The following is a 25,227-nucleotide window of genomic DNA, read 5'->3' on the forward strand; positions in this document are numbered from 1 at the left end:
AGGAAACAGGGTTATAAATACAGTTTTTATCTGTATAAAGCTGTACATTAGATAGTAAGGTGAATAAAATCACCTCTTCTCTGGCAGGCTTATTTCCAAAAAGCTACTTTCTTTGATATCACATAAGAGGGAGGCAATGAGAGCAAAGAAAGGGAAGGTCAAACATGCATTCTGTTAATAGGTAAAAAGTAGAGTGGTACATGACTCATCTAATAGGCACTCCAGAGTCAGGTATTTTTTCCCTGTCACATTTACTTCCTTTAAAGCTTCCAGAGGTTTCTGTAGTATTGTGTCCTTACAGTTTTAGAAAAGAAAATAGTATTACGGCAAAAATTTATTTCGTCACCTCCAGCTCTCATGATCTGCTCAGTAAACCTAACAATATGGCCCAAAGTTTCATATCCAACAGACCGGGATGCAGACTGGATGAGTGGCAGCTACATTTCCACCTTCTGCCTGAGGAGGTGAAGCCCTGGGGACTCCACCCTTCCTTTTGAGAAAGCTGATGCAGGCATCAGAAGTGCGCATGGCTCTGGAAACCTTTAAGAGGGATTACATGAGCCTAAATCATACCTCCCATTGCCCACACTTGCAAACCAGAACGACAGCCCAAACTGAAGTTTTCTCTTCCTTGAGCATGCAAAGGTGAAACAGTCACACAGGGCACCAGCCACTCCGATTTCTCCCATCAGTATCACTGCTCGGCTTCCACAAGCCTGGAAATCCCCTCCAGCAACACAAGTATCATGCTCAGCAATATTGGAAGTGAAAAGAATACAAGGAATAGAGGGGGCAACACCTTAATCTTGAAGGTTGGACAGGACAGTTTAGAAAAATCTAAAATGCCACAGCATTAATACTAAAATGTATTTCTTAAAAAAAAAAAAATGCAACCAAAAGCAACAGGCACCAGACTCCTGCTGGAAGTTAGGGCATCTATACCAGAAAATGAGATGACAGTGCTTTATGGTCAGTGATACTACTTACAGTTAGGCCACCAATAATCTGGTTTATTTACTCCTTGAAATTTGTAAAAGATATCCCATCATCTCTGTGCTCCTTTGAATAAATACACAGTGTAACAGTTTGGTTATTTATATTTGGATTAGGAATGTTACTGTTTGATGTGTAACTGAAATGATTAATGTTTAAACAATACATTTCTTCCAGTTGTCAAGTTATTCTTAAAGGCAACTTGCAAATGTCCCAGACAACTGGTGCTCACAGATTACTAAAATAACTTTCCAAGCATTTAGCCTTTTAAACTCAGCTACTTTCTTGTGGGTTTGTATTCTCTTAAATCACCCAGAGCTTTTTCTGGTGCAGTTTTTCCCTTGAATTATGCAGAGACAATAGTTACAGAGTTAAAGTATGCTACATAGAATAGTATTGCCAAATAGAAATTATTCGTCAAGGAACAAGATAGAGATTTTCTAAAGTCAGCATTTGGAACAGTGAACACATATTTCTTCACTTCCACATTTTTAAAAATCAGATCTTTAAAGTGAGATATGTTCAACCTGTGGCACTCTTTCTCCATATCACAGCTGTTATGCTAGTTCTCATTCTCAGAAAAAGAGGAATTATCAAAGGAACCTGAGGAATGTAAGCAGGTTAGTGAGGCACAATGTGTGGGGCCTCCCCCCATCTTTAGCCCTACCTGCAGTATTTACACCTGCTCAGCATGTAATGGCTACACCAAGCAAAGGAGAAGCAGAAGACTTTGTTATCTGAAAGAAGCAGAGTTGCATCTGCTAAATTCCATTAGTCCAAGAAAGTGATAAGCTCTCATCACAAACTGGGAAGCAGTAATTTATGTCCTTTCTTGCAAATCTTCAGACATAGAAGTTAAAAAGCTACTGCAAAGGTAATACCATCTGCTTCTGGGAACGAGATACTTGGTTAAAGTTAAGTGTGCCATTAAGTGCTAAGCGAATACATAAATCTTACCAGAATTGTGATTCTGGTCCTTATTAGATCTCACATGGTTAAGAAAAAAATAAATACATATTTTTGGTAATCTGAGTAAGTATTATAAAAATTAATAATAAAATTAAAAGAATCTGAACAGTCAACAGAAAGAAAGGTGGGAAAAGGAGGTAAGGAAACATTAACAAAGTGATGTTAAGTCAAGCTGGATTTCTTAGTGGAGAGCATCGATTTAGTGGACTGCTGCCTGTGAGACACCAATTAGCTAGTGGCTTACAATCACAAAGATTCTGGGTGATTAAGCGAAGGCGAAATCACAGTAACCTCTGACTAAGTATTTGACAAACTGTTGGTTTATGAAGGCAAAAAATGTCACCCAAGTCATTAAAAAAATTTTTGAAACTTGTCCTCCAGCACAATTATAGCAGTAATAAACCAATTCCTTTGCACCTTTTGGTCCTAACCAGGAGGCGTAGCTTTTCCCAAGCTTTAGCCCTTTGCCAATTAAGTTCTTTGCAGGTGCAAAATCAGATCTTCTTGAAGTCTTACTACTCAAAATCCTTCTGGTTTTAACAAATACAGAAACCTCCAAAATCAGAACATTTTTACACAGGTGTACAGAGGAGCTTATACAAAGAAATCAGAATGTAAAACTAGTAGAATTACCAAATTAAAATTGCCAGACACTGACTATGATATGCTCCTACTGTCAATGCTTTGGTTTTGTTTAATTATGGAACTGGTATTTGCTAAATAAATGCATTTCACTGGCTGATTTGGAGGGGAAGAACAATCAGCTAAAGTAGGCAAATAAACTGTTACAAAAAATCCAGTGGACTTTTCTTAAAAAAAGTTGTTTTTCTTCCAAGTTATCTAGAGGAGATAACATATTTGGCAGTAGAGATGGCCTCTGTACCAAAACAAACCTCTATCAGCATAATTAAAGTTTAATTTGAGCTTCGAAAACCATGCATCTTACACACTACAGTACTAGAGAGCTCTTGTAGATAGACAAAGGATTTCACAAACCCTTAAATCACTACTTTTAAGATCATAAATCAGTTGGGGCTGAAGTTGCACATTGCCTGACCAAGCTGTCATGCTCTATATTCAGGGCAGAAAGGGCTCGAACTGAAAACAAGCAGGCTGTCCTTTCTGTGCCCAGTGAAAGATAATCAGATGCACCACTCTGACTAATATATAACCCACTATTCAGGCAGATGTCTCTCAGACTTTCTTTGTACCAAACTTTTGTCTGGTAGACAGAATGTTCTCCTTTTCAACCCTATGACTGTGTTCCTTCAAACTCAGTCATACAAGAGCAAAACTGAAAGACATCCTGTCTTCAGCTCCTTTCCCAAATCACGCAACACAGTAGAGATTATGTGCTCCCAACTAAGGCATGAGGCCAGCAAAGGCATTTCATTCACTATGACTTACCACTAGAGGCATTCTCCATGAGACTTGGTTTGGCAGACAGATTTCTTTCCCTCCCAGAAAAACCTTATTTTAATATGGTAACTTCATTTTAATGCCCTTACTAAGACACTTTTAATCTACCTGGTCAGGCAGTGATTATAACATTATACAGCTAAAATATATTTTTTAGTCTGCACAGAAGAGATAGGTACAATTTTTAAGGATAAAAGTGATGAGGACTAAGACTGGTACTACAGATTAACTTAAGCTTCTATGCTATATAAGAATTTTAGGAATCAATTATAGTAGTCACCTTAAAATCTCTGAAGAACTTTGGGGGTAATACCATTTACTGTGTTTGATAAACTTGAATCAAGCTAGAGAGGGATCAAATTTGTCTTTCTTGTCAACAGATATGATAGGGAAAGTTAGAAAGAAGATTATTCCATTGCTTTAGCTCAATTTCTCAAAAATGAAATCTTGGTTTGGTTTAAAGATTTTTATGGTTCTTTTCACGGCAGAGAGGAATTTTGAGCAATGTGTGAGGGAACATTTGGCCATTTTAATAAAGGAAGACATTACTGATACAGAAACAAGAAATCAGAGCTTACAGTAATCTTTACAGATGTAGACCATACCAGCTGAAGATGATGTAATGAGCCAGGGAAGCACTGAAAAGTTGCATTTGTTGAAGTTCTAGCTCAGCAGAAGAGCAGAATGAGGACAAGCAATGCTTTCCTCTATGTTTATTCCCTGAACTGAAAGCGTGTAATTTAAATATATTAAGGGGACATTGATAGAAGGCTCTAATACTCCGAGGAGTTTTGGTTGGCTGCATCGTGCTCTCATTGCCATTACATGGACAGTAGACAGACACAAAAGTTGAAGCAAGGGGAAAGTGTCTGAAGGACTGCTGCTATGCCTTAGACATTTGGATAAAAGATGGTGAAAGCTGAAGATCCTCACATGATCTCATTAAGCATTTAGCTAGAAATTACTAATAGGCAAAAAGTTTGTAAAACCTGAAAGACAAATATTAAACACATTCATATCAACTTTTGACAAAATACTATTTTAAAAACAGGGGTGCACTGGTACTTACCACACGGCAAAGAGTTATCCTCTTCTACTGTCTTATTATAGACCCAATCCTCCTTTCTCCAGCGTATAACGCCGCTATCTTCACAGTCCAGAGATTGTTTTATATTTGCTCGATCCCACATTCTGAACATGTACAGCTCCCCAGTCACACCCAGGCTAGGTGACACAGCTGTACCCGGCACCTTTGAACAGCCAAGTAAGAACTGCCCTTTTCCAGGGAAATTAAATTGCCCAGTTAGTTTTTTGTTTTCTTTCTTTGTTCCATTTATGAATAACTTCACTTCCTTATCTTCACTTTTCCACTGGATACATATTTGGTTCCAAGTGTTTTCATTAAGTTCCACTGTTGTATTTATTTCATTTCCAAACAACCATATCCTCAATTTACCATGATCTCCTGTAAGTCCAAGATCATATGTATCTGCAGAAAGATTTGTGTGAGGTGCTTCTTGACTGTATACGTATGCTGTCCAGGGACCATTTGAGGAATACAGTTTGAGGTGCACACAGACAATGAATTCTTTCAAGGGACGCAGAGAAATTCTTGGTGACATAATCCAAGGATCTTCACATGCAGTCTTAAAGACAGCTTTGTATCGTCCTAGGAAATCCTCCTGATCTAAACAAAGAAAAGGTGATTTGTAAAATGGTTTATTTTTAAAAAGGATCTTATACATGAATGTTACTCTTCCGTATAGTACTTTGCTAGGCATTTATCTAGGAGTTTTCAAAACCACATCCATGGTTTCTAACACATCAATAACCCTTGTCTCTTTGCTGTCGAATGGATCTTCATCCTCTCCCTCCAGAACACGGCAGACTGACTGACCTAGCTAGCACACCATCCCTCAAACATTGGCTTACCTCTAGCTCCCCCAGGCTTATCTCTAGCTAGACAAGCTTTATGCCTTTCCCCCTTAAAATTTAGTTTAAAGCTCTTCTAATGAACCCTGCAAATTCCTGTGCAAAGATCTTTCTCCCGTTTTGAGACAGGTGTACCCTATATGTTGCCAGCAGGCCTGGTGTCACGTAAACCAACGCATGATCAAAAAGAAAATGTCTATCTAGGGCAGCACACAGATGACAAGGGGCAGGCAAAAAGAGAATCACAGTTCCTGGTTCTTATTCCCAGGACTGCATAGGTATTTTGCATTTAATAGACACAGAATAAAATACAGAAACAGTGCTAGAAGGGAATATAGCCCTTCTGCCTTCTCATGTCCCAGGCTTCCATTCTCCTTCTCTGAACAATATCATGCATTTTTAATAAAGGAAAAACAGAACACCCAGGGAAATAGGTCAGTCAACCCCACCTCTGTGTCCAGCAGGATCATGGAGCATAACCTTCTGGAAACTCTTCTAAGGCACATGGAAAATAAGGAGGTGACTGGTGACCGTCAACATGGCTTCACTGAGGTCAAACTGAGCCTGACAAATTTGGTGGCCTTCTATGACAGGGTTACTGTGCTGGTGGATAAGGGAAGAGTGACTGGCATTATCTACTTGGACTTGTGTAAAGCATTTGACACTGTCCCACATGACATCCTTTTCTCTAAACTGCAGCAGCATGGATTTGATGGGTAGATGACTCAGTGGATAAGGAATTGGCTGGATGGTTGCACTCAGAGAATTTCAGTCAACAGCTTAATGTTCAAGTGGAGATCAGTGATGAGCGGCGTTCCTCAGGGGTCGGTATTAGGACCGGTGCTGTTTAACGTCTTTGTCAGCAACACTGACAGTGGGATTGAGTGTGCCCTCACCAAGTTTGCTGACAACACCGAGCTGTGTGGTGTGGTCAACACCCTGGAGGGAAGGGATGCCATCCAGAGCAGCTTTGACAGGATTGAGAGGTGGCCCTGTGCAAACCTGAAGTTCAACGAGGCCAATCACAAGGTCCCGCACCTGGGTTAGGGCAATCCCAAGCACAAATACAGAGACTGGATTGAAAGCAGCCCTGAGGAGAAGGACTTGGGGATACTGGTGGATGAGAAGCTCAATGTGACTTAGCAATGTGCACTTGCAGCCCAGAAAGCCAATCACACCATGGACTGCACCAAAAGAAGCATGGCCAGAAGGTGAAGGGAGGTAATTCTGCCCCTCTGCTCCACTCTCGTGAGACCCCACGTGGAGTACTGTGTGCAGCTCTGGAGTCCTCAGCACAAGAAGGACATGGACCTGCTGGAGCAAGGGCCATGAAGATGATCAGAGGGCCAGAGCACCTCTTCTAAGAACACAGGCTGAGAGAATCAAATCTAAGAAAAACTCCTACAGGGCTTGTTCAGCCTGGAGAAGAGAAAGCTCCACAGACACCTTACAGCAACCTTCCAGTACCTTAAGGGGCCTACAAGAAATCTGGAGAAAACCTTAGAAGGGCAAGTAGGGATAGGACAAGGGATAACAGTTTTACAATGAAAGAGGGTAGATGTAGATTAGGTTCTGGTGTCCTCAACATAAAAAGGACATGGAACTGTTGGAACAAGTCCAGAGGAGGGCCACGAGGATGATCAGGGGACTGGAGCACCTCCTGTATGAAAACAGGCTGAGAAAGTTGGGGCTGTTCAGCCTGGAGAAGAGAAGGCTGCGTGGAGACCTCATAGAAGCCTTCCAGTATCTGAAAGGGGGCCTATAGGGATGCTGGGGAGGGACTATTCATTAGGGACTGTAGTGACAGGACAAGCAGTAACAGGTTCAAACTTAAACAGGGGAAGTTTAGATTAGATCTAAGGAAGAAATTCTTAACTGTAAGGGTGGTGAGGCACTGGAATGGGCTGCTCAGGGAAGTTGTGAATGCTCCACCCCTGGCGATGTTCAAGGCCAGGTGGGACAGAGCCTTGGGTGGCATGGTTTAGTGTGAGGTGTCCCTGCCTGTGGCAGGAGGGTTGGAACTAGATGATTTTAAGGTCCTTTCCAACCCTAACTATTCTATGATTCTATAAGGAAGTTCTTTACTGTGAGGGTAGTGAGGCACTGGAATAAATCCCCAGAGAAGCTGTGGGTGCCCCATCCCTGGCAGTACTGAAGGCCAGGTTGGATAGGGCTTTGAGCAACCTGCTCTAGTGGAAGGTGTCCCTGCCTGTGTTAGGGGCTTGGAACTAGGTGATCTTTAGGATCCCTTCTAACCCAAATCATTCTATGATGCTATGATTCAGGTTTTTTTCCAGCCATGAGATTCTTAAATCCTGTGCTGCATAGCAGCAGGGTTTCAGCAAGAAAGGTAGAAAATAGCCATATTCTAGAAGAGAATGAGTTTTAAGTAACTTTTAGAAAATGTGTTTTGATATATTTTGAATTTAATCCCATCCAGCTCCCATTCCCTGTTCTCTACCAGGGCATTTAGTTGCAGAGACATCTGGTCTGTCAATTGCTACCTAGATGAGGCATTGAGGTGACAGCAGCTCAGAATTCAACTGTGAGAGTAAATAAAATTTAAGGTGCTAACAGTAAATTTACTGTTGGAAACAAGATTTCAGGCTCTGTCAATGCTGGTAAAATAAGCAGTGACAGAGAATACCCCAAACATTGGAACTTAATCATATTTGTTAAGTTTTGGTAGGTGCCTCATTTCCTCTACTGTCCCACTGAAGGAAGTTCAGGCTTTTGCGGCTATAAGTGTAAGCTCTTTGGAGTTGACTCTTATTTTGTGGAAAAATGCACATTCCGACAATATAATCATTATCATGATTGCTTGCTTTATGGTGCACCCATCAGCAACAAAATACATCCAATCTAAGAAAAACTCCTACAGCACATGAAATGTAAGTCCAGAAAAATGAAACAGCTTGGTAGATACTCAGCCAACACAAGAGAACACATTACTAACACCTTTAGGAGGCATTTATTTATCAATATATGCAGAACTTTTATGTATCTTCCAGATGAGGTAGGTGATTAGTAATGATTGGTCAGGATTGGATAGCAGGAAAAGATCAGTCAATATAGGGGGAAATCTATTCCATTAGCTCTCTGCTGAAATACAAATTTCCAGGTGCTTGGATCAGTTTATGGTGTTGGGTTTTTTTCCCAAGGTGGGTTACAGTCATAGTCCTAGCTAACTTTCAAGGTCACAGCTCCCTCTTCTGTGATATTTGCAACCAACCAGAGCACCAGCTTTCATCAGGCCAATTCTGACTCATCTATGTCTTGACCAGGGCACTTTCAAATTTCTTTTTCAATAGCAACAAATTAAATCAGGAGGTTCCTAACTTCCAAGTACAGCTTAATAGGTACAAGCCACCAGAAAAAGTTTGACACATAAAATAAATCAATCCAATTTCATGGAAAGCCATTAATGACTATGCTTGTTGCATACTATAGCTTTGACTCTCTTTGTGGTGCTAAATAGCAGAAACCTGTAGGCATCTTTTACAACCCTGCATCATTCTTGAAGTTCAACATACATCATGAAAGTGCCATAGAAGGCTATAGACCAAACAAGAAAACTCTCAGGGTACAGGCTAAATTAGGTGAAAATCCTAACTAGCAGACAGCGGATTTTGAATTGCGAGGTAATACTTAGCATGGGTTTATGGCAATGGAGAAGAAAAACATACTTAACCTAACAGCAAGCAGTAGAATTACTTCCTCCATGCCCAAAACTATAACATGAATTCAGTAATTTGATGTGAATGAGTGCATGACTCACACACCCTCCAAAATTCCTGTCTTGAGCATGCAGGGATGGCCAAAGTGGTTAGGGAAGTTTCCCAACATAGCTTCAAAACCTGAAGTCATTGTTAATTACCCAGATCAGAAGACTGTAAATCCATTCCTGAGCAAAAGTGTTAATCAAGACTTGAGGTACCATCAGCAGACTTGATTTTGGAAGTGAATGAGTTCTGAGAGAGGCTTGATTTCATGTTAAACATTAAAATGACGCTATGATTGATTAAAAATAGCGCTTATGTGCCAACAGTGAATCAATTAAAGGGCTGCAAAATCCTATTACATTCTTTAGGGGAGTTGACACTGAAGTCAAGGAAGTCAGAGTGGACATAAACTTGCAGGTGAAAACAGTCTTACAGCAGGTAACCAGCAAAAATAACGCAAAATGAGAACAATCCTGCTGATGATTCTCCTAGTCTGCTTTATATCACTCAAAAAAGGCTGCTGTTGATCAGAATGCAAGGCCCAACAAATTAATTTAAACTAACAAAAGAGTTTACTTAGAGAGACCTACCCTTCTGGAAACTGGAAAGTCTGGCCTACTTTGCTCTAAATAGTTAAAAAACAAAAAGGGGTGGCAAAGTTAACAGAATAGATACTGATACTACCTGATCTATTACAAGAAAGGCTTGGAAAATTTTACACGGTTTGTCTACCCGAAGAATGCTGAAAAGCACAAAGGAAATCATAACCATGAAATGCATTTTCTAAGTGGAACACATGCAGTACAGCATTGAATTAGTTGGAAATTATCACCATCTTGAATAAGTCTGATATGGACTGATATGGTGGATGCAACATAAGTACGAGATGACATTACTTTAAAGCTTTTGGAAGTTCTGTTAATCATCACTTATTTTCTGTCGTAACTGTAGCTGTGGTCTGCAACATGCCCTTGACCATAAAACCGAGGAGCTACAACTGACTGTGCTCTGACAGTGGCATTTCTGGCTTACAATTATTTCCTTTGGGTTCAGACTTCAGAAATCACACTCAGAAACCCAGCCATGTTTATCACCACAGACCAGAAATGCAGCATAGTAGAAGGAATGCTCAAAACATCTCCAGAGTAAGAAAAACTAGCGAAAAATCACAATTCGGAGTCAAGGAAACTCCATGCAGTTGTAATCATGGGCTGACTTTTCAATGTCATTTGCTGTAGTCAGGCTCTTAAACTCTTTCAGAAATACAGATTGTTCCTTCTTAATACTTTTATCTCTAATAGATGCAGGAGCTGGGGTTTTTACCCTCACTAAAACAGTATCTACTTAACATTCTCTTAAGCCCTAAAAGAAACCCTGAAATGTATGTACATTCTTTCAAACATTGAAAATAAACTTTCTCAGAATGACAAGGTAATGGAAATGTAAACCAAAAAATGTAATTTTTTTCAAACATATTTGGATAGTGATATTTGGTATTTACAAGAGATATCCAACCACAGGTAGTAAGAATTAGACATACAGAAGCAGATTCTCCCAGTACATAAGCAGCACTGTTGTTTTTCTTACATTACTAATAGCTATTGTACCAGTATAGTTGAGCATTAATACAGTTGAGTATTTTCTTGAATAAAAATAGTCACAAGTTTATGTGTCTTCATAATCTGGCTTTTAAGCAGCAACAACAGTCAATTTCTATCAAGCACTTGCCACCTGTAACACATTTGGTTTACTAGTCCACTAAAATGACATCACAAGAACCTTGTAGCCTCATGTATTCTGCCTAGACCTCATGACAGTTCTTTATAAAAACTTCAAACTCTAAGCTTTCTACATATGGGTCACTTCATCCTGCTGATTGTTTTGGAAATCTAAAGCTAAGAACTGTTTCCTCAAAATGAGTTTCAGTCCTCCTGTTCACTGACACTTCTATTTGGATATGGGGATAAACTACATCACATTTTTCAGTATCCTAATATCAGAAAGAATACAGGCAGTTCCTCTTTCTTCATATTTCCTGGAGAACACAAACATACTTTTGCACCTTAGGTGGGGAGAGAACATCCAACCATCTTCTGAGCAGCCCTGTCCTTTTTACTATTCAAAGTACAAAAGGTTAAAACTCATCATCATAATAACTGGTTTGTCACCTGAATCTCAACCAGTGTCTCAGTAAAAGCTTCATTTTATGAAAATTACTTCATTTGGAGAACTAGAATCAGAATTAATCTAGTCTGTATATGTATGAAATTTCATTGCTAGTACATTAAGCAGGCATACTTACTAAACACATTTAAACTGCAAGAAACTCTGACCTTCTAGAGCCAAAGTAACGTGCCATGACAGAGGAAACAGTTTCCTAAATATCCATCAAGTACATGGAAAAAGACAACTCTAAATTTTTTAACATTCCATGCACATTACTAACATGATGAATGTATTACACACCATTGACATAAGGAAGTTTTACAAATGACAAGCACAGTTGTCATTTGTAACTGTAAATTGTAAATGTAAATTCTCACTTGCAAATGTAAACTGTAAATTGTAAATCTACATCAGTTGAGGTCCAGAGTAGCAGTAGACAATAGTTTTGTATCTGCCAGCTTACAGAATAGCCATGAATAAAACACAAATTGCTTATTCTTCTGTACCTCAAAGAAAAGCATCACCAGGTAATCACCCAATTTGTACAAGAACCATAAGAATTTATTTTTCATTAACTCTTACATAAAGAGCAGACTGTTAAAATCAAATGCATCATTTCTGTTACATGTTTTGGATCTTTCTATCCTTTCCCTAGCCATGTTCAGCACAACCAAGAGCAATGCAGGAGATACTCTGTGTTCATACATGCACTAAGTAGAATGAAGCTCAAAGGATCTTGTGGTGTTTGTGTAAGAACACTGTGAAAGATTTAACAACAGGTTGTGAAAATAGTAGCACTTCTAGTTCAAAAACAGCTAGAAAGTAATTTTTCTTGTTGTTACGTTGGGTTTACCTCTTGTCCTCATCCATAGCTGAAAAGAAGTTACCACTGATGAATTTTTAATGAAAACAAGTACTCTAAGCATAGGGTTTGTATATCCAAAGTGTTAAACACAAACTGATTTATTGCTTGTTAATGGCAGTTTTTCCTCTTGATTTCAAGGGGGCAGAAACTTGCCTGCTCCTATTCATCAAGTCTGATGCTATTCATTTGAAATACCAACACTAGATAAATGAGGAAAGAATGTCTTACCTTTGCCTGCTGTAGCCAGGAACAAATGAAGTAAAAGAATTGCTAGAACAATCCTGAATCTCAAGAAAATGTCCTGTATACTGCGAATGCAGCAGTGCTCTTTTCCCCAGGCAGCCATTCTAAAAGGAAAAAAATCACAAATAACAGAACAAAACACAGTGACTAAAAAAAGTGCAGGTGTATAGATATTATGATAAATTGTGTTTCCAACCCAAGAGTGTAAACCTTTCCAACCCTGTTACACTATTGGGTATACAGCATATAGAAATGCAGATACCTTGTATATTGCCAACTTGCTGAGAAAGAAAGAGCTGTTTGCTTAAAGCAAAACAGCAAAACAAAACAAACTCACTAAAGACCAAATTCTCCATAGTCTCACAAATACATCAGAGCAGGGCTATAAGTCCTTGCACAAATAAGGCTTTCAACATTTTAAAAACAAATGAACAAGCAACAACAACCACAAAAGACCTACACAGAGGAAAAATAAAAACAAAACCAACTAAAAGCAGCCAGACAGCAAGCTTGGAGATATTATCCAAAAGCTTCGATAATCTCAGTCAGTATATACAAAGCGTCTCTTCAGTCCCCTACCCAGAAAGTTCTATCACCTGACATTTTAATAGCAGCATAGTGAACTCATAAGGAAGAAGCAAGAGACTGATTCCCAATCATCATCTCATTCAAGGAAAGAAGCAAAAAAAATGAGAAATGCCTCAAGTCACTGTGGGCAGCAAGTTCATGGACAGCATAATGAAAACTTGATTTGTTCACATTTCCTCCTAGCAATGGGTACCAAATGGGAGTAATAGGACATGGTGGTGGAAATAGAATATACCTCCTACTATAAGAGATAAGTTCTATGAAATTGTACACTTCTTTTTTAAAGACATCTTTTTTAAAAAAAGTACATCTTCTGATTTTATATACTGAAAGAAATGTTACGTGAAGTGTGCTTTTTGCATGCATTATTTCTTAAACAAAAATGTTTAGAGATACATAGGTTACAAGTGATTCTATAATTGGTTCTTGAAACAAATGCAAAGCAATAAACTTTATGTATTTTTTATCAGCTTTATGGTACACAGAAGAATCCTGCATGACACCAGAAGTTTAACTTTACCATCATGTTTGATGCATATATGAGTGTATGTTACCATTCATACTGCTTGCAAACTTGACTGTATTTTTGCACATGCTATATATACCAGGCTATAATAGGTTTCCTTCTTTTCAGGGACTCTAAATTGTGAACTCTTTCAGGATATGTCACCAGTGTGTGCACAGCTGGAAAGCAGTCCAGGTTTCTCATGCATCACTTTTGAGTGGAGCTGTACCATGCAGTCCCCTTCGAGGATTGTTACAGAGGCAGAGACTTCATCCCGTCTGCCTTCCAGCTGTGTGTACAAAACAAGCCCAGTTTCTTGGGGCACCTAAAGGTCATTGAATCATAGAACTATTTGGGTTAGAAATGCCTTAAAGATCATCTACTTCCAATCCCCCCTTCCATGGGCAGGGACACCTTCCACTAGATCTGGTTGCTCAAAGCCCTGTCCAACATGGCCTTGATCACTTCCAGGAATCAGGCATCTACAACTTGGAGCATCTGGACAACTGGTTCCAGTGCCTCACTACCCTCACAGTAAATCACTTGTACCTTATATCCAATCTAAATCTACCTTCTTCCAGTTTAAAGCCATTACCCCTTGTCCTGACACTACTTGCTAGGTAATTGACATTCTGGAAACTGATTAAATGTACACACAAAATAAATTATATACCTGCAATAACAGAACAGAAAACAAAGCAAAGGCTTCTGAAAACTCAGAGCACTGTGACACCATTGCCAGACAGTGTTTTCAATAATTACAGAAAAATACGAACATTGTGATTGCACTGAAACAGACTCATCTGGATGATGACACATACTGCTTCCCCTCTGCAGATTCTGGATGCTACATTTAAAATCTAAATACACTAAGGCAATTGTCAAATTGACTAACATCTGCATGGGTGTTAACAAGCAAGAAGAAAGGCTGCTGATAAAACCAGTATGAAAATCAATCATCCTAAAGCTGACAAAAAATAAAACAATGGACATAGCTAATACACACAAACCTATGCAGGAACAGACCAAAATCAACTAACCAACCAAACAAAAAAGTTAAAAAAGCAAGAAATTTCAAAGACAGGCTAGCTTTCTAAAGATTCACAGGAAACACATCCAAATTTGTCTTCAGCTTGCTTCTCCTGAATGCCTAAAAATCATATTTTGATAAGGTTGTTTAGTCAGCTAACCAAGTAGCAAGCTTTTTTCAAGTCACACTTCATCCATAGTCTGGGGCTCATTCTGTCTACTTTAGTACTTGTACCCAATAAATTTGTAGAATTTCTTTCTTTCTGAGGAGGGTAACAGTGAATGGTAAGCTTCCGGCTGTTGTTCTGTGACAGTCTGCACTACTCAAATCTATACCAGGTGATTAAAAGCAGAAAAGAGCAAGAGAAACATTGTATTGCCCAGGTATGAAAACTTCTTGATGCCTTTAATTACTTTCAGAAATGCAAGACTGCAGACTTTTTCCATCAACCCCTTGTATTTTCCAGACTGGAACTAAAACCTAATAAAGTTGTTATTTTATTTTTAAATTTTGGCTGAAGCAAGTCAGATGTAATAGGGAGGACACTTATGTTGGAAAGTCTTACGTCACTGTGAATTCTGGCACATACTGTGTTCACTGACTTAACAGCAGAAGTAGCACCGTTGATTTAAGAATGTTGTTCCACAGGGAGTTTTTTAATATGTTTTTCCAGAAGACAGTAATAGGATTATTACAGTCTGATAATACCTTGGTTTTCATTAATTTTCTCCAGTATTTATCAAAGGCTGTAAAAAAACAAGCATACTGTGTCCTATACAGTCACTTTATGCAGAACACCAGCTTTTTCTAAGACTGCAATGGCAATGTGTGAAGGCAGTTCAAGGAACTTACAAACACACCCTCCTGACAAATCTTTACTGTTTTGAAAGATATTAAGCATTTCAGCTTTTAATAAATTGGCTTACAGAGAGAAACAAGCTGCTTAGTTACAGGCATCAGTCTACTGTGAAACTCATAGCTCACTGGTTCAGTTTTTAACAGAAATAAACAGGAGGAAAAACTCTCCCAGAAATCCATTTCAACTTTCAACAGTATTTCAGCTGCTTAAGGATACTGCTGTCAGAAAGACTCAATTTTATTTTACTTTGTAAATACCAAGCTGTGCAAGCCAAGGTCCTCCCTCAGTTCAACTCACAGATCTCCCCTTAGATTCACACAAAAGTGTAAGCTTAATAATTAAGGTTTGTATAAGCAAATTCATGATTGTAATATTCTGTTGGATGGCTCATGATTAGATACTTCAACACAAAAAAAAAGCATTTCTGGTACTTAATTCCCTCTTAACAACAACTTGTGTTGTATATAGTGCAAAAATGGAATAGAGGACAATTTCAAGCAAGTTTCTGTTCCCTCTTACCAGTTTGGCAGTGATTTACCTCCTCATATCCAGCAGCCATCTGGGAGATGAGCAAGAGGCCTCTTTCTAGCTCTTATAAAAGTTCTGCATCAAGGAAACCCTCTTCTGCATTGTATATTCCTCAAAAGAACAGTATTATGTACAATGACATAAGCATAGAAAAGTAGACAAAGTTTTGCAAAAACCTTTATATTTGGTAACAGGACTTGAATTTGATGCAGAAATAGGGAAGGACAATTCCAAAGGTGGAATATTGAAATCAGTGAACAATATAAGCAGGCCCTAAGGAATCAAGTGAGGGTCAAACATGACAGAAGGAAAACTGTTTGGCTTATGCTTTTGATTTTCCTACTTTTCAAAAATGAATGTTTATTTCATCTTAGTGTAAGGGAGAAGGGGGGGAGGGAGTTGTTCCTGCCTTTCCCACTCTCCTTTCGATGCTGTCTTGGCAGCACCCTAAAATAGAAATTATATTGTGGTTTCATCCTAAGCTTCACTTTATGGACTTAGCAGGTCTCTTGGATCTTGCATTTGGAGCTGTTAAAATTTCTCTGGAAGGCAAGAAGCACAATACTTGATAAAGGTTTCGTGTTTGGTTGGGTTTTTTTCTAAACAACCTCTCAAACTGTTGTAGTCAACAGCCCAATGACCAAAATTAGTAGTTTCTTTGCACCACAGAAATAAAGCTCATCTGTTTTGAAAGATAGAAGAGCTGAAGCAAGCATCTTCCAGGATGATTAGGAATAAGGCATCTCTACCCTAGAGAAATACAGTCACTTTTGCACCTCAGTCCCTTGGCAAATATTTAGAGGTCCTCTATTAAGACATCTGAGGAAACAGGGTTATGACAGAACAGTATTCTGGGCCTCTTTTAACACTGTTCTTCCTTAGGGTACAATGTAAGTTTATGGAGCACAGGGGAAAGGACAAACCCCATAATCAGTTGTCAGGGAAAATGAGGCAGCTATGTTCTGACTAGAACCCATGCTAGACCAGTACAACTGAAACAAGTTAACCAACAGCAATCATTCTTAAATTCTTAAAAGTCATCACACAACAGAGTCAATTACTTCAAAGCAACTTAATAATTTATTTAAACCAGCACCATTTCTGTGTACAGTCCCATGAATCTATCAGCCCAGAAAACTTACTTTTTACAAGCATGCTCCACATGGCTTCTTTCACCACCACCATGTCTATAAAAAAAAGCGATTAGCCTTCTTACAAATAAGCCACGCTAACCGCAATACTGACTTGCTGAAACATAGATAAGCATGGAAAAAACAAAGAAAGTTTTTTAATTCAAGTTGTATGAATACTTGAATTATGCTATGAATAAGTAATGATGGAACTAAGTCCCACATACTTCAAAACAGAAAATGACTAGTATTATCAGAAACCTATTCAGTCGGTTTATGGCCAAAATTAATTTGGTGCAAAAGAAACAAAGATATTCAAAGTCCTGCTGGGAACTCAGAAATCAGGAATTTGGCAACATTCACAACTGGGCATACCCAGATGTCTAACAAATCCAGGCAGAGAGCCATAGTAACTTTTTCTCTAAAGAATATAAAAGGGATTTTAAAGAGAATATTAAACCACTAAAAGCATTGCAAGAAGCTGTTGGGTTTTGTTACATGTGCACATTAATGTTTCTATAATCAGCATTCTCATATCACTCATTTTGTTGCTACTTCTACCATTTCTGTATGCGTCACATCTCGTAAAACATGACAACTTCTGGAAAACCTACTGATGGATCTCTTAGGCCTTAACTCTTCAACAATTCCTTTAAAAAACGCCATAAATGACAACATACACAGTGCTCAGTTTCTGAGTGGTTGTTTTTTGGCAAATAAGGCATCACGTGAAGTAATAATTTTATGCAAATTTCAGAAAACAGAAATAATGTGTAAAGTTCTAGTAATTTCCCCTAAATTCTGTGGAGTTAAAAAGTATTTTAAGTAGTCTGGGCAACTATTAATTTCTGTACACTGTCTTATCTAGTATAACTGACATTCTAGTTTTCTTTTAAAGCAAACAAAAGTAAGCAAAACATGTTGTAAAATATAGCTTTTTCTCTTGAGATGTTAAGAACATTGTATTTCAGCAGAAGAGGACTAGAAAAGAACTAAACCACTGTTTTACTAAGGCACTAGCTGAAAAGCAGCTATTGTGTCAAACAATATATAGATTTCTAAGCTACAGTGCTCTTCGATAAAAGAAAAACAAAATGCTGAGGCTGGGTCTTCAGCTGGAAATTACACTTCCAAAATCTTGTATCAGTTCCACTGCATACTACCTGGAGTAAAACTGTCCTGAAGCTGATGTAAGAAACACTCACAGATTGAGCACCTGTGGTATACAAGCTGGAGACAAATCCATGTGACTCATGCAGGAAGGAGCTTGAGATCCCTTTTTTTTTGTCTTTGATTTATTGTCTGCTACAAAAGATCCTTTGTCCACCCTGAACAACAATAAATTTCAAAGATATTCTGGCACAAAAGGAATGCAAGACTCCAAAATAACTGAGTCCTTATTAATTACCGCACAGTTACACAAGCCTTGTTCATAGAACAAGTATAGATCTTTTCCAAATCGTAACTATCAGGAATTTACAACTGGAAAGAATAAGACCCTCATAATCATGAGCACCTACCTAAAAAGCATCAAATTATTCACCTTGCTCCCTTCTTGTTCACGAGCTGAACAGCACCTACCAATGTGCTGCAACAAACTAATATTCTCTAAATCCATGCATCTGAAAAAAAAGAGCAAAGCTTTTACTTGAACCTCGATAGAGTAATACTATTGCACTTACCATTTATCAGCAAGCTAACATTTCAGGGCAAACAGCATGCCTTTTTCATGCCAATTCTTCCATTGAAGTCAATGAGACTAATGGTATATGCTACCTTGATTTTGGCTTTCAATCTAATCTACTATTCGACTGAAAACATAAAATTTCAAACTCAAGTGTAGTGACTGGTTTTAAAGCTCCACTGGGTTTGCCAAGGCCACTGATCATATTACATATTAAGAACTAAAAATTGTCCAAATTTAACAATAGTTACTCTCTCACGAAGTCCAAAACTTTCTCTATCTGCCAACATTCTACAGTTATTAGTGGAAGACCTGACTGAAAGGATTCACAGCACAAAAAACTGTATAAATTGAGCAATTAACTTGAGAATGGGAACTTAGTTCTTTATTTCTCTCCATCTGGCTCTAAACTGAGCCAATTTCTCTTGATGTATTAGAAGTTTTTAACATTAAATTTGGAAGGCATTTTAGAGAAAAAAACATGCTCACAAACTCCATCTGATCTATAGGATTACCTTGATACTAAATTAGTAATAATAAAGATTCTTAATACAATAATAGACTTGGTGTCTGACTGCCACTACAGCAGTAACATCATGCTTGTTTGTAGTGCAAGTAAAAAATTTTGTGGCCCAAACTCATATCTGAGCAAACTGTTTACAAGTAATTTCTTCCCTGCAATTTCATTCAATGCATTTCACCTTATAGATTGTCTTTATCAGTAAGTCCTAAGTGTGCTTCCTCAGTGAAGACAAGGGCTTGGAGACCCTCCAAACCAAGAACGTTTTCTGTTCATTAGTTCGATTTATCAAACGCGTTTCCAGTCATCCAACAGAGGACCAAAGCCTGCTTGTTTGCCGCATGCGAACAGTTACAGAATTATACATTACAGCTTAGGAAGGAAGAGCTAAAGTCACAAGCTTAGAGCTAGAGAACATAAATATCAACTTGAGCAGCTCTCTTCTAAAGATGATATACACTGTTAAGCCTATGCAAGCAAAAGGAAGAAATGTGTTTTGAGACACATAATGCCAACTTTACCTTTCCAGCACAAGTCACAGAAATTAATTTGTTTTGGGACTGAGTAACACTTAGAGCTGCATGCCTAAGATCATAAACTCTATTTTGGCTCATATTGAAGCTCATTCTACCATGTCTTCAGCATTACTATAACTGATTTCGTGTAAGCCAAAACTAGCCCAGACTTGTACAACTGCATGTTTAATTGGCTAGATAGGCATGCCTTTAGAAGGCTGATGAGTTAGTTTACAAATATTTCTTCAACATTTCTGCATAAATCAATACAAGACAGCCCCGCAGTAAAAGCAACGGTTAAATACTGTTATAAATAATACCCATGAATAACAAAACCTATATATTTGCAAAGCAAAACTGAATGCATCTAGGCAAGGATGCTTCCAGCAGACGTAGGCAGTGTAAAAGGGACAAGACAAAAAGGCAGAAAACCTCCTAAACCAATTTTTGTGCGCGACAGCTGATTCCAGAGACATTTTACTTTCAGTGACACATTACCTTGCAGAACGTACAAGCAGCAAAAACTTTTGAGCTGAATACATTCTCAGCACTCATTCCCGCAGAAAACGTAGGTGAGCAAACCCTGGCCCAGCCCAGGAAGGCAATATCCCAACGGGACACTGTCTTAGCTCTTCATCTTAAACCACGTTAGTCAAAACAGTTCACTTTTTAAGCCGGTTTAAATGCGTTACTGTTTTTTTTATTATTATTATTATTATTATTCTTATCACCTCTGATTAAGCGCTTAAAAATAAGGCTGAAACCCAGAAAGAAATCTTTCCATCAGCAGCACCGAGGAATGTACCTGGTCAAATGCGCAGTCCCCCTCCAGACGACCTCACACACGTGTTCCGGCAGCCCCTCACTGTGGCCTCACACCCTAACCGGGCCGGCGATGGGTCCCAACTACCACGCACAACTGCTCCGGCAGCGAGCGGCAGGGCTAGCGTTCGCGAGGGGGATCTTTCCTTAGCTCTCCCGGGCAGGGCTTTCCGCGGACAGACGAAACCCACAAGCGCCACTCAAGGAGGACCCGTGAGAGGGACGTGACTAAGCGGGAGCCGCCGGGCTTGGCTCCGGAGGTCAAAGCTCCGCGACCTGCCCTCCTCCGCCCGCCACCGCCAGCTCCGCAGGTAGCTGTCCTCCGGACCTCCCTGCCCTCACCCCGGAGAGCCACGCACCTCCGCCGCGCAGCCCCGGAGAGTCACTCACCTCAGCCCGGGAGTGCAGGGCGGGCTCCCACCTTCTGAGCCCGAGCGTCTCCCGCTCCCTCCTCGCCTTCCAGACGCGCCGCCTCTGGCCGCCTCTGCCCCCCGCGAGCCGAGCAGCCGCTCACCTGGCCCCGGGGGACCGTCCTGCGCCGCCCTCCTCAGCGCCCTGCCCGCTCCGCGCTGGGCTCACGAAAGGCGGCGGCCGGCCTCGGTTCTGGGGGCGGAGGCAGGCGAGGGAGGTGCTGCGAGAAGCCGAGAGGAAACCGGCGCGGCGGCGGCGGGTTGGGGTGGCTTTGGGAGCGGTCCCCGCACCCCCTCGGCGAGGCGGGCCCGAGGGCGGCTACGGCTGCGGGCGTCGTCTCGGGCCTCTGCAGGGACCCTGGTCCTGGCGGGACAAGACCTGAGGGGTGCGGTCGGCCGAGGGCAGCTTGGAGGCAGCGAGCGGTGTCGGCTAGATTGAGACAGAACGTGGGGACGCTTTGTAGCTGGATACAGCACTCGGTGGTGGAGGGGGGAGTTACCAGTCGGGTTAGACTGTTTTAAACTCCTTGGTGAACAATGTGTTCAGTGTTACAACGGCCTTCTTTCTTCATAGTTTACTTCTCCCGTAAAACAGACTTAACCAAATAAGCCCTAATGTATTTTTTGTTTGTTTTTCAGAATTAACAGCCTTCATTCGATTTCGTTTGAGATTCATACCAACAGTTGGTTCAGGTTACTTGCCGTGCAAATGAACATCACTTAGCCACCACGATGTCAGTAAACTGTGGCCCTCTTCCCACTTTTTAATTGCTTGTAATGAATCATATTCTGAAAATGCAGCATTTTCAACTACTTATTTATTTTTAATTGCTTGATACACCAAATGTGTAGGAGCTGCTCTCTTGTCTGCGAGCTGGAGCTTTTGTCACCAGACACCGCTGAGAAAAGCCTAACACCTGGGCACAGCTGGGGAAAGCAGTTCAGCCTGCACATCCTGAGGGAAAGGCTGGAACTTGAGGCAATTGACTCTCCTCAGTGTTACTGAAGATAAGACAGCAATAGACTCTAGGAACTGCAGCAGGTCTTCCTGAGGCTGCAGGGTGGGATGAGTCTATGTGATGAGCAGGATTTCATGTAGAAAATACCTATGAAGAAGAGCTGGGGTTACCTGAAGAGGCTTATTTTGGTTTGCTTGTAGTATCACAGAATGGTTTGGGTTGGATGGGTCTTAAAGCTCATACAGTTCCAATCCCCCTGCCATGGGCAGAAACACCTTCCACTAGACCAGTCTGCTCAAAGCCTGGTCCAACCTGCCCTGGAACACTGCCAGGAATGGGGCAGCCACAGCTTCTCTGGGTAACCTCCCACCTATCCGTGGCTGGGCAGTGCCTCACCACCCTCACTGGGAAGATTTTTGTCCTACTGTCTAATGTAAATCTCCCCTCCTTCATTTTAAAGCCATTCCCCCTTGTCCTGTCACTGCATGCCCTTGTGAAAAGTTCCTTTCCAGATTTCTTGTAGGCCCCCTTTAGGCACTGGAAGGCTGCTGTAAGGTCTCCCCTGAGCCTTCTCTTCTCCAGGCTGAACAAGCCCAGTTCTCTCAGCCTGTCTTTGTAAGAGAGATGCTGCAACCCATGATCATGGCCCTCCTCTGGACTCACTCACGCAGGTCCACATCACTCTTCTATTGGGGGCCTCAGAGCTGAACACAGTACTCCAGGGGGGTCTCATAAGAGTGGAGTAGAGGGGGAAAATAACCTCCTTCAGCCTGCTAGTCCTGCTTCTTTTGGTGCAGCCCAATACACAGCTTTCTGGGCTGTAAGCTCACACTGCTGGGTCATGTTGAGCTTTTTCATCAACCAGTGCCCCCCAAGCCTTTCTCCTCAGGGCTGCTCTCAATCCATTCACTGCCTAGCCTGTATTTGTGCTTGGGATTACTCCAGTCGATGGTGTTTTTGGACACTTTGGAGCTGGCATCTAGTGAATGGAACACAAGGCTAGTGCTTTTGCAGTTCCTCATACAGGAAAAAACAGGAGACATTTATTTTTCTTTGCCTTGCTTAGTGGGATATCTTAAATTTTTAACTTCTTCAGATGTTTAAGTACTATGAATGGTGTTCTCTTCCTAGCTTTTACTGCCTGTGAGTACCATGTCTCCTTCGCTTCTGATCTGGACATCTGAGGTCAATACAGAAGAAGAGAAAAACTGTCCTGAATGCTAGGGGTGTGATATATGAGAATATTGTTTGCCTATGAAAAGACACACCTCGTGGTTCTTCATCAGTGTTGTTGTGACGCATCCACAAACAGTGTGCTTTACAAATGTGGCTTAGCGATGTCTCAATAGAAAGGCTGAAAGTTTGAATGAGGTTGGAAAATAAAGCCAAGGTTCCCCCTGGGCACATTACGTGTTGGCAGTGCAGGGTTAGTAATCTCACTGTGTTGCTTGTTGTGTGAGTAGATACCAGTGCACAACTAAATGGAAGTCTGCCTTTGTCCACCTGACACCTCTGACATATGATTGTTTTTTTTTTTTATTAAAATCAGCCAGTTGCTGAACTTTCAAGCACTGAAATGTAACTGCAGGCAAGGGAATTACCTCAAAATACCTAGTCCCTTTTCAGTCAAGCCAAGTTCATTTAGCAGGAGAAAATACTGTGTAATTTACAAAAGGGAAACACAACTTATATCTATAATTGTTTATTTAAACTATGTATTCATACAGCTGAGTAGTGTCCAGTAACATAAGAGAAACTAAACAGATTGATTGATAATGACGTAAAAAACAGAACTAAATAAAAAACTTAATTCCCAAAGTGCATCTTTACAGCTGTGCTTAGATGGGGAAGTCCCTGAAATTTATGTACATTCACTCAGATACCAGTGCATGTCTGGATCTGGCCAGTGTCACATGGAAGGTGAATTCCCATGTACTCACCAAGAAAACGTAGACTGTAGCAGGTCTGAGAAACAACCATGGATAATTGAATGATAAAAAATTTTTCAGTCCCAGTAGTTTTGTCATGTTTTTGAGAAAATGCCAAAAAAAAAAGATTGTCTTAATTCAGATTGCTCAATGCCTCCTTTATTTTATGCTTGCGCAATACTGAACACTAGTTTAGTAGAAATAGCAGGTGATGTACACAGGTTTAAGAGAATAATGCTCCCTTAGAGAGAAGGAGGCAGATCTTTTCTCCCCAGGCAAAATGATCATATTAATACCTTGAATAAAGCTATTGTTTCAGGAACTTACTGATCAAAAGGTGACTAACTTGAAAATGAGAGTACAGATACCATAAACTGGTGTTAATGTGTTTGGCTACATATCTTCCTGTGCAGAGAAATACTGCATTTAAAAGGTTTGACAATTCAAGAATTTTACTTTCACCTGTGTTTAACAAGATTGAATGTAAAAACCCCAACAATGACGCCAACAAAGCAAGCGTCTAAATTTCCATTAACTTCACCTTAACCAAAGTTTCATATTATGCTTTCAGTTGGTTTGGGATTTATTATTTTTTTCTTTAAACTCTTTATTTGTATGTGTGTGTATATGTTTCCTAGGGAGGTAAGCCAGTACTGTGACATACTCCAGTATTCATTTTGTGTTTATAAGTTACTTATCCAAACAGGACATGTTCTAATGATGTAATTCATGTCCCGGTAGGAAAAAACGTAAGTAATTGACAAGAGAAAGGGGAGAGGAGAGGTGGTGGGAGAGGTGAGGTCTGTTTGCCTATTCACTTACAGTATGATGCTGATGTTTCTCAGAGGTGCTTGACAGGACAGTGTTGCTCTGTATTTGCTTCTCTCTTCTCCTTCCTTATTCCTAGTATTCAGGATTGAAGATTGCTTTGCCCTGTGTTATGTATATGGTCCATTCCAAGGAGGGTACAGCAAAGCAGTTAAAATGGTTACACTTCTCTGTTTAATACATAAATACAACCTCCACCCCCAATTACTCATGTTCTGTAATCTCATATACTAGTTATGAGTCATGTAAATTACAAATTATTAGGTAAAAAATAGGTGTTTTTTAAACTAATTGTAACACTGCAAATTAAATAAAATCGTTTGTGACTTTCAGTCTATTTTCTGCTTTCAACATTGCAAAGATGTAAACAGCAAGTGAGCAATTTTAGGATAAGGAAGTGATACGGGCTAGCTATGATGCTGAAAGGAGTTAAACATATCAAGGGAGGAGGATCTTAAATCTAATCTTAAAACTGCACATATTTAGCACAAAGTTGAGAGCTCAGTTTGTGAAAAAGAGGCTGTGTCCGTTCCAAATTTGTGCTTGACCAATGAATCCATCTCTTACAAAAGAGTCCTTGCAGTAGATGTACCTGTCTAGCATTCTAATAGA

General features: G+C 40.0%; 1 protein-coding gene across 1 annotated transcript in view; it reads right to left on the bottom strand.

Annotated features, from left to right (window-relative positions):
• Nucleotides 1-20,976, bottom strand: part of ADGRG2 (adhesion G protein-coupled receptor G2) — a 59,382-nt gene extending 38,406 nt beyond the window's left edge. The window contains exons 1-3 of the mRNA XM_034059955.1: nucleotides 20,881-20,976; nucleotides 12,295-12,413; nucleotides 4,451-5,068 (exon numbers count right to left, since the gene is read on the bottom strand). Of these exons, the coding sequence (XP_033915846.1) occupies nucleotides 4,451-5,068; nucleotides 12,295-12,412 (736 nt within the window). The 5' untranslated portion in view covers nucleotide 12,413; nucleotides 20,881-20,976. The remainder of the gene's footprint in view (nucleotides 1-4,450; nucleotides 5,069-12,294; nucleotides 12,414-20,880) is intronic.
• Between the last annotated feature and the right edge of the window lie 4,251 nt (nucleotides 20,977-25,227).

This window comes from Melopsittacus undulatus, chromosome 2 (genome assembly GCF_012275295.1).
Source record: "Melopsittacus undulatus isolate bMelUnd1 chromosome 2, bMelUnd1.mat.Z, whole genome shotgun sequence".
Taxonomy (NCBI): Eukaryota; Metazoa; Chordata; class Aves; order Psittaciformes; family Psittaculidae; genus Melopsittacus; species Melopsittacus undulatus.